At 33.6% G+C, this 17,359-nt stretch overlaps 1 protein-coding gene and 1 pseudogene across 1 annotated transcript; both read right to left on the bottom strand.

Moving 5' to 3' along the window:
- Positions 1 to 972: 972 nt before the first annotated feature.
- Positions 973 to 16,335, bottom strand: LOC114627016 (vomeronasal type-2 receptor 116-like). Its single transcript, XM_028774678.1, has 6 exons — positions 16,136 to 16,335; positions 13,444 to 13,723; positions 12,253 to 13,059; positions 11,314 to 11,541; positions 10,825 to 10,948; positions 973 to 1,898 (listed from the first exon to the last, which is right to left on the bottom strand). Exons 1-6 carry the CDS (start codon positions 16,330 to 16,332, stop codon positions 973 to 975), a joined length of 2,562 nt encoding a protein of 853 aa, XP_028630511.1. The 5' UTR covers positions 16,333 to 16,335.
- On the bottom strand, positions 5,719 to 6,689 carry LOC114627017 (annotated as a pseudogene).
- Positions 16,336 to 17,359: the final 1,024 nt, after the last annotated feature.

The raw sequence follows: 17,359 nt of genomic DNA, 5'->3' as shown, positions 1-17,359 counted from the left end.
GAATATTTTGATAGTTTCAGGGATTAGTTCTTGCCCATGGGATGAGTCTTAAGTGGGCAGAGTCATTGGTATGACTACTGCCTCAGTCTCTGTTTAATAATTGTCCCTGTACTTCAATGTGGTCTGCAGCACAAATTATGGGTTGAAGGGTTTTTAGTTGGTGTCCTCTGGGAGTCCTGCTTGTCTACAGCGGGTAGCCATTTCAGGCTCCAGATCCCACACTGGCAGCAGTCTCAGCTAGAATGACCCTCCTAGATTCCTTGGAGCATCCCCTACCATAGGTCTTTGACATATCATTGAGACTCCTCCTTCTAAACTTACTGTCATTTTTTGTTTACCTACCTTGCCCTCTCTCCCTATATGTCCCTATACCTTATCCTCCTGATTACCCTGAACACCAACCTCTTCCCTCTTCCACCAAATTCCCTCTCTGCCTTCATATCCAAGGATTATTCTATTTTTTAGTCTGAGACAGATACAAGCATCCTCACATGAGCCTTACATTTTATTCTTATCATCTCATGTACTGGGATACCATTCACATAGAAATTTTTTAAATCATGTTTTGTAGATTTCCTGCAGGTCTAGATCAAAATATAAGGTTTTCTTCTTAAATCTATATGGCAATATATACATTATATAAACACATTCTGAATGGCAAAATATTTTTCTGGAATCTAAAAAGAACATAAAATTAGTACTGGAAAATAGGTGTCAAATGAAATAATTTTTATACCCAAGTAATAATTTTCAGATATTAGATGTTTCGATGATAAAACATATCAGCATTAAAAGTATAAAAGTATCTGATTGCATGTTTTGATCCAATAGACTGACATCCTCATCACATATTAAATCTTTATTGTTCCAATTGTTTTCTACATTTTTTAATCTTAGAAACCCACATAATATTTTAATATATAGAAACAGTATGGTGATCATGTAGATATGTTTTGTGTACTATTTAAGCAGTTAAATTCTATTGATATTTTTAGCATTAGCTTGCATTTTCCTAAACACATAAGAAGAGTTTATTTGTGGTCTCAACAGAATAATGTAGCACTTTGGGACAAATATGCAAAGGAGTATCCCTGCACTTGAGGCCAAGATACAGAAGACCTCCATAGCAACCATAGCCTTGCCCTTAGTGCTATGGTAGACAGGGAGGAAGGTGATCCAGACACTGCAGAACACCAGCATGCTGAATGTCAGGAGCTTGGCCTCATTGAATGTGTCAGGCAGATTCCTGGCCAGGAAAGCTACAGTGAAACTTGCTAGAGCAAGAGAGCCCATGTATCCCAAGACACCATAAAAAGCAATTGCTGAACCTTTGTTACAAACAATGATGATGTGACCATGTACCATGTGAATATCAGCATCAACAAATGGAGGAGAAGTTCCCAGCCAGATTCCACAGAGAATCAATTGGATCATGGTACATATGGGAATGATGTAATTAGGTGCCCTTGAAAGCAGCAGCCAACTCATTCTTCTTCCTGGAACAGTGATCTTAAATGCTAGTACTACAATAATTGTCTTGGCTAAGACACTAGAGACAGCCACAGTGAACGCAATGGCAAATATGATTTGCTCCAGGATGCAGCTCAACATACTGGGATAACCAATATAGAGCAAGGAACAGATAAAACAAAATATGAGAGAAATTAATAGGACATAGCTGAGAGTTTCATTATTGGCCTTGACTATGGGAGTGTCTCGGTGTTTCAAGAAGACACAGAGTACAATAGCTGTAAAAGCACAGAAGCACAAAGCCAAGCCAGCCAGAGCCATTCCCAAGGGGTCTTCAAAATCCAGAAATGTCACAACTTTTTTGAGGCAGTCAGTTTGGTCTGTATTGGCATACTCATCCTCTGGACACTTCACACACTGATTCATGTCTAGTACAGAAAGGAAAGTATTATCAGATACACTAACTTTATGCTTTAAAAAATCATAAGTAAATTAGACTAATCTTGTCTTAGATGCAAACTTAATTATGGGAGATTCATAAGATGTAATCCTAATTTCCAATTCTTCTAATCTTTATGCAAGCATTTCTTCATAGTTATCTAATATATATATATATATATGAAATACATAATACATAATATAATATATTATATATAATATATATATATTTTATTATATTTTTCAAAATCAAAACTGTACTGTTGCATAATTTTTATGTTTCCACGATAATATGCCTTAGATTGATCACTCATAGAATCACACAATTTTCACTTATAATTGAATATATTATACAAAAATGAACTCAGAAGATGTGTCAGTGGATCTATGTATTAGCAGAAAGTGCGGTCCTACGTGTGGTCTGAAGCAAATATTTGGGCATATAAACTGTACTATTCCATGACTTGGAAAATAACTTACAGTCAAATTTTACTAAAATATTAGAATTCCAAACTGGCTTCTAAATGTTTGTTCTTACACATACAAATATTTATACTCCTTATCATTCAATATGGAAACTTACCTTTGAAAGAGACACATAGAGAAAACCATAGACAATAAAAATTTATAGTTTTGGAATGCAGTCCAATTAATACCTCTACAAAATCAATTACTCAGTTAGGGCTAGAAAATTACAAAGAAAAAAATGTGTTTAAAGGGAGAAAGAGCTAGAGAACAAGAGAGTCTTATATAAGTGTGTATCTTCTAGGAAGGCCACAGATAACACCCATAAACATCTAACTAAAAAGGGCTTCTTAACCCTGAGCTGCCTGAAAATAAAAACAAAGAATCTGACCCATTGGAGTAGGGAAGGGACATCATGCATAATTCTATCTTAGAGAATTATAGATAACAGAGGAATATGGAAAGTGAGTTAAATTGTGTTCACCTGAGAGGCATATACCAATTAATTTTATTTGGATAATAACCTTATCTTCTCTGTAAGCATACATGTAATATATAGAATGATTTGTTTGTACCTAGAAATATCTATCTACCTATCTATCTATCTATCTATCTATCTATCTATCTATCTATCATATATATATATTCCGAGAGAGAACGAGAGTGTGAGAGAGCGAGAGAGGGAGAGAGAGAGAGAGAGAGAGAGAGAGAGAGAGAGAGAGAGCGCACTTAATAAAATGTCATAAATTCGAAAACAAATAAGGAGAGAGTATTTGAGAGATTTTTAGAAAAGATAGGGAAAGAAATAATGCAATCATATTATAATCTTCAAAATAAACGTATTATAAACAGCTACAATAACATCAATCAGGAAGAGACAACATGAAAAAACATCACCCAATTCCTTTATATGTCAAAAATATCACCTTCAGTTTTATGTTTCAGTGTGTGAATTGTGGAAGGGCACATTATATGGCAGTTTTACAAATTTATATAAGACTTGACTATACAGTACCCCTAGGCTGTAGTAATTATTAAAAAATATCATGCTCTAAATAATGATAAATGCCTCAAAAATAATTTTGACAGATTTTAGTAGTTGAAGGTTTTTGAGATTCGTTCCGCTCGTATACTGGTAGTTTACACAATAATATGTTCAGTTTCTTCAATCAAATTAAGCTAATAGATCAAAGTGAAAAGTGGTGTTCTTTTCCTAGTACTGAGTCTCTGCATTCAAAGATGTACATTTGGGTTCCTTTTCTATTTTCTTTTTGATTTTGCTGAACAGTGTTGTCTAAATTGATGAGTAGAAGTATTTAAATACTCCATATTTTTATCCACTTAAAAATGATCAGATAGTTTTTCTTCTTTCCTCATAACTTTTAAATATAGAAATTAAAGTTCTATCAAGGGCAATAAGACCACCAAAGAGAATCAGGGATACAAATTGTAAAGGAAGTACCCAAGGTATTTTCAGATGATATGACATTATATATAACTGATCCTCAAAATTCCACCAAAGGATTCCTACAGTAGATGAACAATTTCAGCAAAATGGCAGGATATAAAATTAACACAAACAAATTAGTAGCCTTCCTTTATACAAATGATAAACATTCTGAGAAGGAAATAAGGGACACAGTACCCCTTCACAATATCCACAAATTGTATAAAATATATGAGTTTCACTCTTATCAAACAAGTGAAAGATCTCTATGGAAAGAACTTCAAATATCTGGAAAAAGAAATTGAAGAAGACTTCAAAAGATGTAAAGATCTTCTATGCTCATGTATTGGTATAATTAACATAATGAAAATGAATTCATCACCAAGAGCAATCTGCAATTCTATGTAACCTGTATCAAAATTCCAACACAATACTTCAGAGACATGGAAAGAGCAATTTTTCACTGCATATGAAAAAACAAAAATCCTAGGACAGCCAAAACAATTCTCAACAATAAAGGACAGAAAGGGGAAATAACCATTCCTGACCTCAGGCTGTACTACAAAGCAATAGTGATTAAAAACTCCACAGTACTAGTTCAGAGACAGACAGGTTGATCAATGGAATTAAATGGAAAACCCAGAAGTAATCCTATACACTGACAGACACTTGGTCTTTGACAAAGAATCCAAAAATATAGTGAAAAAATAAGCATCTTTAATAAATGGTGCTGGTCTAACTGGTGGTCTGTATATAAGAGAATGGAAGTAGGTCCATATTAATCACCTTGCACAAAGCTCAAGTCAAAGTAGATCAAGGACTTTAACCTAAAACCAGATACACTGAATCCAATAGAAGAGAAATTTGTAAAGAGCCTTGAACTCATTGGCACAGGGCAATATTTGATGAACAGAACGCCAACAGCTCAGGCTCTAAGATCAAGAATTGATAAAGAAAGAAAGGAAGAAGGAAGGAAAGAAAGAAAGAAAGAAAGAAAGAAAGAAAGAAAGAAAGAAAGAAACCAAATAAAAAATTATATAAATAATATATTTATATCAGGACCAAGATTGATACCACTATTTCACTATCTATTCAGAATACTGCTTGGTGTTTTAGTTAGAGCAGGAGGACACTGAAGAGTGTCAAGCTACACAATTTAGAGAGATTAAAGTCAAATCATCATTATTTACTGATGACATGGTTGTAAACACATGTGTCCCTCAACATTCCAGTAGCTGATAAAAATTATCAGCAAAGTAGCTGGATACAAGATTAACACACACACACACACACACACACACACACACACACACACACAATCAGAAGGTTCCCTATATATAAATGACAAATTGATTGAAGAAGAAATAAGAGAAAAAAACACCTTTCAAAATTAACTCAAATAAAGTAAAATATCTTATGGAATCTATGGCTAAACAAATGAAAGAACAATAAGAAAAACATAAATCACAAAACTTTGACGGAAATGATTTAAATAGTATCAGAAGATTGAAAGATCTCTCGATGTCTTAGATTAGTTAAGTAACATAGTAAAATAGTCATCCTTCCAAATTCAACACATGGATTCAGTCAATCACATTAAAATACCAACACGTATTATTTTTATAGACTTTGATAGAACATTTTCTCTTTTTTTTTTTTCCTGACCAAAGAAAGACCTTTATTACAAGCATTACAACGATTTCAAAAATAATGAAAATGTAATGTCTTATGTTCTGGACTGGTGGATGCAGCTTTGGGTGAAGGAGGGTTGTCAGGCAGCTCAGACTGAGCAGAAGTGACATATGTTGAATCAGCAGCATCTGGAATGTCACATACATCACTGTCCATATAGAAGAACTTTGAGACATTGTGTTGAAGTCATGACACAGGTTTCCACATTAAAATTCATGAGAAAAGGGGCGTTCTGGGTGTCCCTCTCCAAATGGAACAGGCACATATCTCAAATTTCTGTTCAGGCTATCTAGGATTTTCATATCCTCTAACAGTAGCCCAAATTCAAATACATGTATGTTGTCTTTTATCTCATTCTCTTTGTAACTCTGGGCAAGAAGCACACTTCCACCTTGAAGTTGGTAGTGAAGGGCATTCTGATTTGGGCTTTGCTTGTGCATTTTTTGCCATGTCACAAAGAACTGGGACATTCAAGACAACTGGAGAGCTTGGGTTTGTCCATCTCTTAGGTCGTTGAGATCCAAGACCACAGTAGGCAACTAGAACAATGTCCTTTGACTTAAAATAGTTCAGCAGCTTGCTCTGGTTTAGGTAGAGATGGGATTCCACCTGGCTGCAGACAGGCTTGTATCTGAGCCCAGGCTTATTCAGAATTTTCTCCAGCTGCCTGCTATTAAAGTTGGACACTCCAATAGACTTGACCAATCCTGCATCCTTACACTTCCCCATGGCCTCCCATGTGACACAGATATCCACTGAGCCAAATAATGTTTTTCCATGCTCATCTTCTGGAAACAGATCTTCTCCTGGTTTCATTTGCATTGAATCATGTATAATATAGAGGTCAACATAATCCAGCTGAAGGTTTTTCAGTGATTTTTCCAAGATAGATCAAACCAGCTCTGGTCTATGGAAATTCCACCAAAGCTTTGTAGTGAGGAATGTCTTCTCTTTTCACAAAGCCGGCTGCAGTCTTGCTTCGAATAGCCTGCCCTACATGGCTTTCAGTTTGGTACACATATGCAGTATCAATATGGCGGAACCCAGCCTCTAGAGCTAAAAGGATAACCTCAAGTGGCTTATTTTCAGGAACCTCTTCTGGCTTCTAGGAGCCAAAGCCCAGTGCAGGGATGAAGTGGCCATTGTTCAGTTTCCCACATTGCTGTTTGGAACTCATTCTGACTAAGCAGGTTCTGTGGCTCCTGCAGCCTTTGTTGAACAGTCAATCAACTTCCTGGCTAATGGATAACCAGAGGCACACCCCCTCTAATGACTAAGCAGTGTTAATCTATGCTTAATTATTAAACAATTCTCAGGCCTGTTCAGTGATTAACCAGTGACATTACCTGTTTAATGGTTAACCAATACAACAGGGAAGGTAGGATATTTAAAGAAGTACTTTTACCTGTGACTTGGTAACATTCAGGTAATGGTAACAAGATAAATGATAATTCAGCAGTGAATCATTAAATATTTATAATTTGTTTGAATTAAATTTCTCTTCATGATGTATAAATTACTGTTAGATGTTACAAGTGGTTAAGGGACAATCACTGAATGTTTTCTAGATAGAAACCTTGTGATGATGGGGATATCTCAAGTCTCCCCTTGTCTCAAGCTCAGCAGCACTCTAAGTTCTTATGCACAACAATTGACCAAGCAGTCTAGCATGAGCTTCAGCAAATAAGGAAACAAGAACATTTTCTAATCTTGAACAATAACAAAGTTGCAAAGTGAATCAATATTTCTGATTTCAATTTGTAGCATAGAACTATAGTACTAAAAGTTGTATGATATTGGCATAAAAGTAGGCGCATTGATCAATGGAAAGGAATTGATGATGAGAGATAAATTCAGATACCTATGGGTCTTTGGTATTGCATAAAGAATTCAGAAATACACTCTTGCAGGGGGGAAGGAATGTTTAAGAAACAGTGTGGGTTAAACTGGATGTCTGTATGTAGAATATGAATAGATCCATATTTATTTCCATACACAATTCTCCTGTCTAATTGGATCAAAGACATTAACATAAAATTAGACACATTGTACCTGAGTGTAAGAGAATGGTCAAAAGAATACATTGACCCAAGCCGTGGCTTTCAAAACAAAAGACCACTAACCAGGCAATAACACCAACAACTTATAATGGGTCATTACGTAATTGAACATCTTCTTTAAAGCAAAGACACACAAAAACTAAAAAAAAAAGCCTAAGGGTTAGTAAATCTTTTTACCCCCTTTTCATTCAAAGGAAGGATAATATCCAAAATATTTTTTCAGGAAACTAGATAAGAAAAAATGCAATTTAAAATTTAGATACAGAATTAAATAGAGAATTCTAAAAAGAGGAGTCTTAAAGGGCTGTGAAAAACTTAGACTTTCATCATCCTCAGCCATTATGGAAATGCAATTCAAATCCATTTTGAGATTCCATCTTTACCTGTCAAATGGCTAAATTCAATAACACCAGTGATAGTTCATGGAAGCAAGCATGTGGGGCAAAGGGAACATATCTCCATTGCTGATTAGAATACAAACTTATAAAACAACTATGAAAGATATAAGGCAATTCATCAGAAAACTAGGAATAGCTCTATTGCCGAACCCAGCTATACCACTCTTGTGTATTTGTCTACTACTCTCTCATAACACAAGGAGAATTTTTCAACTATGTTTTTGTGTCTAAAGTCTAATAATCAGAGACTGAAAACAAGTAGCTGTACTTCAAATAAGCCTGCATAAAGAAAATAGCATACATTTATATAATATAGTATTACTCAGTTGTTAAAAACAAAATGACACCATGAAATTTTCTGACAAATGAATGAAACTAGAAAACATAATCCTGAGTCACATAACCCACATCTAGAAAACAGATGTAGTATCCTTAATTTAAAAGTTGATATTAGCTGTTAACAAATGATAAATACAAATAATGCACTAACTCTAGATAATTAAGACGTCTGAGGCACTAGAGCATCAGTCTTACTGGAATGAGGAAATAAAATAGATCCTTTTTGTTGTTCAGGGCAGAAGACAGAAGAGTAAGCGGGCTGTTTTGGGGTTGTGGAAGGAGAATGAAGAGGGAACTGTTGGAATTTGAAGGTTTTTGGTTGACCATGTGGAAATACAGTATTGTAGAAACTTTTGAAATCTATGGGATGGCCCTTAAGAAGATTTCTATTAATGGAGATTACAGAGGCTAAATTGTGTGCTCTTTGGCAACCAGGAAAGTAGAGTGCTGGGTTAAAATTGGTTGAGTTATTGACTGAGCAGTTGACAAGAAAATCTGTAAACAACCCATGTTGATGCTTGGTCAAAATATAACCATCTGAAACCTGATATCAAGACTCCATTGCTGATGACAACTTCGACTCTAGTTATTGAATATGGAAAGATGCATTTGGTATGGGCCAGAAGTCTTATACAATAGGCTATGCAAAGATAAACACAGATGTTACAATATCTACTATACCTTCCACCTACAATATCACCAAGTTGCAAGATGTGCTGGAACAATGGTAGCATATAACTTGTTGAAATACCCAACCAATGACTGATTTAACTTGATACCTACTCTACAAAGAGTCCATGTTCAACCCTACTTGGATGGTCACAATCTGGACAATAGATATTCCAGAGAATTAGAAAATCTCAAATAGTACTATTCCCTAAAAAAAACCTTAAGGAATGATTTCTAATTTATATATTACACATTATATATATATGTAACAATATATATATTGTTACATTGGTGCCAGATCTTGGCATCGGCAGAGAAGCTTTCTAAGTAGCAGATAAGAGCAAGTGTATAGACCCTTAGTCAGGCATGCAGAGAGAATCTAAATTAGACATCTTTATCATGTGCCTCCCTTCAGAAGAATAGTGTAGGAAAAGTTGAAAAATACATAGGGAATGCAAAACACCAGAAAAAAAAACCATATTCTTCCATTTCAATTAGGTGAGAATCTCCCATGAGAATCACAAAAATTAAAGCATCATTGATGACTTTGTAGATTTGCACCATGTCCTCTGCAAATATGGTATGGCTGTTAGCTTGAGTTTTGGTGGAACTCTTCACAGTGAGAGTAGGTATAGCTCTGCCTGTTTGCTGGCCTTTGAAACTCACTTTCTCCTACTGGGTTGCCTTGTCCATCCTTAATATAATGACTTTGACTTGTCTTATTGTATCTTCTTTTGTCCTGTTTCACTATCTTCTTTTGGATATCCACACTTTACTGTACATTAAATAAAAGGGGAATGGTCTCCAAGATAGGGACTTGGTAGTAATCCAAGAAGAATAGAAAAGGAAATGTGGCTGGAAGTACTGTATAAGAGAAGACTCTATTTACAAGAAAAAGAAAAACATATAGGAGCAAGGCAAATTTAATGAAATTTACTGTCCAGTACTCAACCATCAGAAAAGTCAATAAATTTCACTGTTTATTTGATTTGATACATGTGCTATAACATCATTCATATTGATAATAGTTTTAATAATTTTTCTTTTATATATAACTCAGTATTTCCAAATCTTACTGTAGTATATAGGTTGTGTAGTGAAAATTGGTTAATATTTTAGTGCAATTTTTTCAAATGCACTTCATCTTCATAATTTTCACATGCAAATGATACGGAACCATTTATATACTGCCCTGGTTGTTTTATTTTCTGTTATTTGCTTGGCGATTTCTAATCCCTCCAACATCAATTAATTCTATACTTCATAGCCTAATGGGCTACTACTTTGAAAAATCAGTTTGAAACTTTATTAACCCCAATGTAGATATCACTACCTACTTAATTATGATATCACTGTGCATCCTAGATATAAATCTTAGAATAAAAGTTGTTATTTAGAGTTCCCCATGTGGGACTACAGACTCCTCTGTGAACCACATGAAATTTGAAAATGTGAACTGTCAATGATAATATTGATCTACCATAGGACAATGAAAAACGCATACTTCAAAAGCATGACATAACATCAATTAACATCTGATGATTGTTAGAAATTTCAAAAATGTGAATTATTTATATCTTCAATAAATTTGAAGCATACCACCATAAGAAATACATAATCTTTAATACTCTGAAGACACATTATTTTCATTGCCTGGTGAATTTTGAAACAAAAATATAGTCCAAGAGACAAAGTTTATTACATCAAGTCAGTGTTATTGATTTTATTTTTACTTTAATTTATCTTTCCCTTTCCAAAAAGACTTTTGAAAACTTTGTGCATATTGGAGATATAAGCAATTTTATTACTTTTACTTATTACTCAACTTTGAGAAAAGTAATCTTACCTGTCATGTTAGAAATTTCATTTTCTGGACAAGGGTAACAATCAAAACAGCAGACATCCTTTCCCTCCTGAAAGAATTTTCTGAGTCCTGGTCTGCAAGGCACACTGCATTTGGAGGCTAATGTCTGAAGAAAATCAGATACATTACAGAAATAAACAGTTTAAATTACATGTTAAACACTGTAGTGATTAACATGAGAAGGCCAAAGAAAGATTTCCCTTTACACACAGTATTATGTTATAAAGCAAAATTACATTGTTCTGTTTTAAATGATTAACTTGTATGGACATTATGATGATTTTTATGTCTTGAAACACTTATGAGAGAGTGAGTAAGATAGAGATCAAATAGATGGAAAGAGAGAGAACTTAGGATGGTAGAAAGTAATGAATGAAGAAATGTTAAAATTTTTTTCGTAGTAAAACAAAAGTAGAAAAATTTATAGGTAGTTTTGCTTCATGTAAAGTATTAAAATTATAACTAAATTACCTTCTTGATGTCTGCAGTCCACTCTATCATTTCATCAGACAGAAACAGTTGTTCACCATTTGGAAAATGACCAGAAAATCTTCCGATTTTCATTTTAAGTCCATATCGGTCTAGGAAATCCATGATATAAAAAATATCATAGTCTGTATCCAGTTTTCTATTCTGGTTCATGTTTACTAGGTCTCTAACAGGGTTTTCAAATTGTATGGTCTTCAGAAAAGAGAACATCTAAAACATATTTGTCATTTTAGTTTCAACTATCCCCACACATTACTAAAGAAATTATGAAGTTTGAAATGTCACTCAGATCTATTATTCACTCCTAAAACCCACCTTTATCAGAAGTATTCAGCACTGAAAAGGTAAAATATATCCCAAATAATTTAAAGTTTCATTTTGCTTTACAAATACCATTTCCTTACTATATTTGACCCCATAATACATGGACACATGAGTTTTATGTTTGGAGAATAGTAATAAATTATTTATTTTTTCTACCAACAGTATTATTTGATCATAAGATAGGGAAACTAAAAACTCAATTGTTCAAAATATGGAAAAAATACTTGAAATTATTTGAGGTCTATTCATGACATTAATTAGAAACTTTTTGTTCAAGTAAAAACCAAGTCATTTCCTTAACTTCATTTACTAATTTCATAAGTAAAAAATTTCAAATGATAAAATCATGAGATGCATGTATGATTGAAATAGCAGAGGAAATTTCATGATTTGGATTGTGAAATGCTGATTTGGTGTCAAGTTGTTATCTGTCACATAAATTATGAAACTAATATTATAAGCCTCTTATGCAGTGGTAAAGTGTTGAAATACATGCATTTCAGATAAAGTTGCATATTTACATGGATTTTGACTTTATGATTCCCATTATGAATGCCATCCTATGTTATATATGCCACTCAGTGTAATAATTATTACCTTCCAAGGGTTAAATTCCAGTAACTTTTCATCATTCTCTGAGAATGTGTCTGCTTGTTGAAGATGCATCTCATGAAGTGAGTGGGCCACAGCATACACAGCATTGTATAAGCTAAAACATGTTTCACTCATAGACATTCCAAGGTGTGGCACAGAAATCCATTTAAACAGTGTTTCGGTTGTACAGTTCTTCAGTGTTATACAATTAGGTGGTGGCAAAGAACACTTAAAGTAAGTCCACCACATATTAGCAAAAGAAATGTCATTACTGTAGTTTAAAGGGTACGCTGTCTGCATAAATTGTTTAAAACCAGGTATCTCAGAATGCTGATGTGAAAAAATAAGAGTTCCATGAATGGAGTTAAGCAGGAAATCTCCTGTTTTTGTGATCATATCAAATTGTGAGACACTGACCCAGAGTCTCGGAAAGTCTTCAGATTGACATAGCATCAAGGCATATTGTAAAGGAGATTCTTTATCCCCGTAGACAATCACAACATTTGCTGTTGACGTTATGATTTGTTCATAATATTCATGATAGTGTTTAAAGGGTTTCTGCACATCATTTGGGATTATAGTGACAAAAGCTAAGCAGACAATGTTTCTCTTCATTTCTGTTCTTAATTCAGAAAGGAATTGAATTCCATGCTCATCTTCTTTAATGACCAGTCCTACCCAGTTCCACCTGAAGTGAACTGCTAGGGACACCATGGCTAATGGTAGAGATGTGTCTTTGGGGGACATCTGGTAGAGATGAGGAAATTGTTCCTGGTCACTTAGACGGAAATTATAATAACCACAGTAAAGCTGAAAGATATTGACCATAAGCATCACTATGAAGAAATGGAATGCATAGGGCTCAGTCTAAGGTCTAAGTGTGCTAGAGCACATGTTAGACATGTGAGAAAGTGTGGTTTCTTCATCTCATTATTCAAATCTTATCCAAATTCTTGAGAATTGCTATACAACACAGTTAAATTAAATTTTCTGGTAAAACATTTCATATTATGTTGTCTCTCCCTACCATTTGTCATAAAGTTGTTGTTTTTTCCAAAGAAAGTATCTAATTTTTATATTTGATAGATCAGAATAGATATAAATGAATTCTCTGCCTTTTAGTCAGCCTTCATACTCAGAAACTAAGACTATGGTAAGATAGTATTTCATTAAGTGTAACCCTCTGGGATTTACCTCTGGAGTTCTGGAGAAGTACAGGATTGGTCCAAGTTCATAAGATGCTTTCCATAGAGGTCCCGCAAGTACAATTAAATATCTTCTCTGATTTTTACAGTAGTAATTAGGAATAATTTTCTTTTTATTAAAGAACCAATTTCTTATCTCAATATTTTTCCTTGTGTTACATTGAATGTTAACTAGTAGAGAAATATTAGGTAAAATATAAATGTTCCTATTGATTTCTTCAATGGCAAAATAAACAGAGGAAATCAAGTGGATGGTCTTATCTGTCACCCTGTAAACAGAGCACACCAATCATTGAGGATATGGGTTGTAATTGTGGTAATCTTAAGTAAAATTCAGTCTGGTTTATGCAGTGAAAGTTTGGATCTTGTGATGCATGTTGACACTGTTCCTCATTGTCATGTAACAGGATGTGAGGTGTTCAAAATTATTTAAAATCTGAATTTTTTTAATTTGATGAATTGAATTTTATTTACTTCTGTTATGACGTCTTGAGTCTAATATATATACATAAATACATATGAATATATTAAGCACTTACAGAATTTTCTCTTATCTTCTCCTTTTGACCTCTTATTTAACTGTGTTCTGCAGTTAGACACAATGTGCTTTTTAAAATATTTTAATAAATTTTTTTTAAAAATATGAATTTTAAAATAACAGATTTCTGTCATTTTAGACATTTTCTACAGGTTTATCTTGTTTTCCTTGAACACAGTGAAATATTTGTATGTCATATATTTATTTGAAAAGGTTCCTGAGCCAACATTAAATCTTTCCATGCCTTCATTTTATCTCTTATACCTAACATGTGGGGAAAAAATGAGAATTATCTACTATCTAGAATGTTACACCTCTTTACAGAATCAGAACTAAAAAATGTCATGATCCTTCGTAACATAATGAAAAAAAAGTTAGCCAAATTTGTTTGTGTCAACAATTGCCAAAATCTAAACAATTAATAGTTAACGCAAATTCCACAATAATTCTTACACTCTTTTCCTCATTCCACACAGTTCATCTCATTTCATTGTCTATTTGAGACTGTACAAAATTTGGTGATATAAAATTGGTTGTAGCTATAACATTTTACTGTTCAGACTGAACTCCTCTCACTTCACATATTACCCTTAGGTTATACAAATTCATTCTTTCCCTACAATCACTGGCTATTACATAACTCCCCTGGGTTTTATTTAGTTCAGATTTGTTCAGATATGTTCTGTTTCTAATAGGTTCATTTTAACTTCTCTATTTTATTAAACATATTTTTACTGGATATATCTGCTTTGATATATTTTTATACAGTTTGATAATCTTATTTAACAATTACATATCACTTCAGTGTATTTGCACATAAGAATTTTTGCTTTTTCCTCACCTGCTTTTTAAAGATTGTACATAATATCATAGGGGAATGAATAAAAATGGAAGAATTATTTGAAAGGATCAAATATGATGATAATACATTATATGTTTTCCTAAAATAGGTAATATACTTTTTAAAAATGGTAACACAAGTTAGGGTAATTGTGGAAGAAAAATAGGAAAAGATTTATGCATTGTTCAAAGTCAATATTTTGAATTATTCTCTGAGTTATTGTAAATTATTCTGTAGATGTGCATCAAAAAATTAACTATCATATGAAGCAAGTCTAATACTAATTAGTACTATAGTTGAGATAATGTAAAAAGCATCCCAGGAGTGCAAAATATATTCTCAATATGAAAATCTGCTGATGTAATCTACAATAAAAACAAACGCAAAAATTCACATGATCATCTCAGATATTGAAAGGCTTTCGACAAAACACAATACATCTTCATTTGAAAAGTATTGGAGAGATCATGTGTTCAAGGACCATACCTAATCATAATATAAACAATATACAAGATCCTTAAATGAAATGTCCAAGTGAGGGTAGAAGGAAATTATAGAGTCCACTTCCAGGAGAAAGACAGGACATAATGTGGACATTTGGGGTTGCCATCCCACAGTCAAAACTCTGACCCTGAAATATTTCTGTCTAAAGAAAACCTGCAGTGACAAAAATGGAGAAAAAAACTGAGGGAAAGGAGATTCAGTCACCACTCTAAATTAGGCTCCATCTCAAAGGATACTCCGAGGAGTGACACTATTACTGATGATATGGTGTTCTTACAAACAGGAGACTAGCATTGTTGTCCTCTGAGTGGCCCAATAAGCAGCTGACTGAGATACCTGCAGATACTTACACCCAAGCATTGTACTGAATTTGAGGATCCCTGTGGTTGAATTAGAAAAAGACTGGAAGAAGCTTAGGAGGTAGGCAACACCATAAGAAGACCATCAGCCTCAACTAACCTGGACCCCTAGATGTCTCAGACATTTAGTCACAGAAAAGGCAACATGTACTAACATCACATAAAAACATAAGATGGAAATTGGCATATAAAGAGAATCTCTCTAAAGCAAGGTCAATAGTGTAATATATTCATTCAGTATCTAACTGGATTGTGATTAAAAAATCACAATAAACAAGCAACACATAAAAGTAACATAACTAGCGAAATGACCAGCCATTAAACACAAAATTAATATTATGTTCTAGAGAATGACAGCTAGGAGGCACATATGATCTTATTACTCAGCATCCATGAATTGCTATATCTGAATTTATCCATAAACGAAAATTGTACTTACCACTCGTCTAGATTCCCACTGTAGTAATCATTCTTCACATAACCGTGCTTTGTATAAATGAAAAAGAAGCAATCAAGTTCCATGTCTCCAAAATAACGATCTGTGTCTTTTGTTCTCCAAAAGCAATTGGGGTTATTCAAACAGCAATAAAGAAAGGAAAGCTTCAGAGTCAAGAATACAACAATCAAAGAGAACATATTTGTTATGTCATCAAGATAGGGGCCTGAGCAAAATGTAGCACGAATCATCAGGCTGGCAGAATTTCAGATATAAATTTTCATGAGCACATCTAGGTGTCACTTTTTATTACTGTAGTTACTAATAAAGAACACATGTACTTGTCACAGCATTTACTTTTCAGATCACAGTTTGCCTTTGGAGGATACTGAAGCACTCTCTGGCCTGGGGCTCTGCATCTGAGACCCTATGGCCAGTTGAAAAACAGGGGAAATAATTTTGGTCATAATTATTCTTCTATGTATCCCTTATGATTACATTTATGTAAATAGATATAAAGATTCCAGACATGATTCCTTTTGGGAATATTTTTTCACAAGCCTACTTCATCAATAGTTTTCTGACATCATTTGTAATAGGTCACTTTGATTACATAGGTTATTCCAATGAGTTTTATAAGAAATTATGTCAGTTAATCCAACTGAACCCAATTGACATCAATAATAAAAGATTAATACCTATAAGCAATACTTTTATGCATTTTCAACACATGTAGACATTAACATTTTGTGATTGCTTTCTGCCTGATTTTTGTTTCTTGTATTTATTATGAATTGAATTATATTAGAACATGGTCATCCAAAAATAAATTTGGAATTAATGTTATTCATAAGTTGTTAACAAAAGCTGATTAAATGATAAATCCAAAGCAATCAAGATTTTTATTTCATTTTTAATTAATATGCAGGTTAAATAAGCTGAGTGCACATAATACTATGTGCACTCTCTTAAGTGACCTCAAGGTGTATTAACCTTAGTTGTGATGATGAATAAGAAATCCATTCTCTTAATATGTAAGTGTTAATTTCATAATTATGTATCATTACAATGCACAAATTCTTGGAGAATTTGACTTACAATTTAAAGTCAATTCTAAGCATTCTTTGTTATTTGTCATTGGTAGTGATCTCCTTTATGGTAGGGTTTCTGATGGATATACACAGATATTACACAGTACAAATTATCTTCCCAAAAAAGTCTTCGAAG

This window comes from Grammomys surdaster, unplaced genomic scaffold (genome assembly GCF_004785775.1).
Source record: "Grammomys surdaster isolate TR1022 unplaced genomic scaffold, NIH_TR_1.0 242, whole genome shotgun sequence".
In the NCBI taxonomy this organism is placed as follows: Eukaryota; Metazoa; Chordata; class Mammalia; order Rodentia; family Muridae; genus Grammomys; species Grammomys surdaster.
Note: the sequence above shows the minus strand (reverse complement) of the source record. Positions and strands in the feature narration are given on the sequence as shown.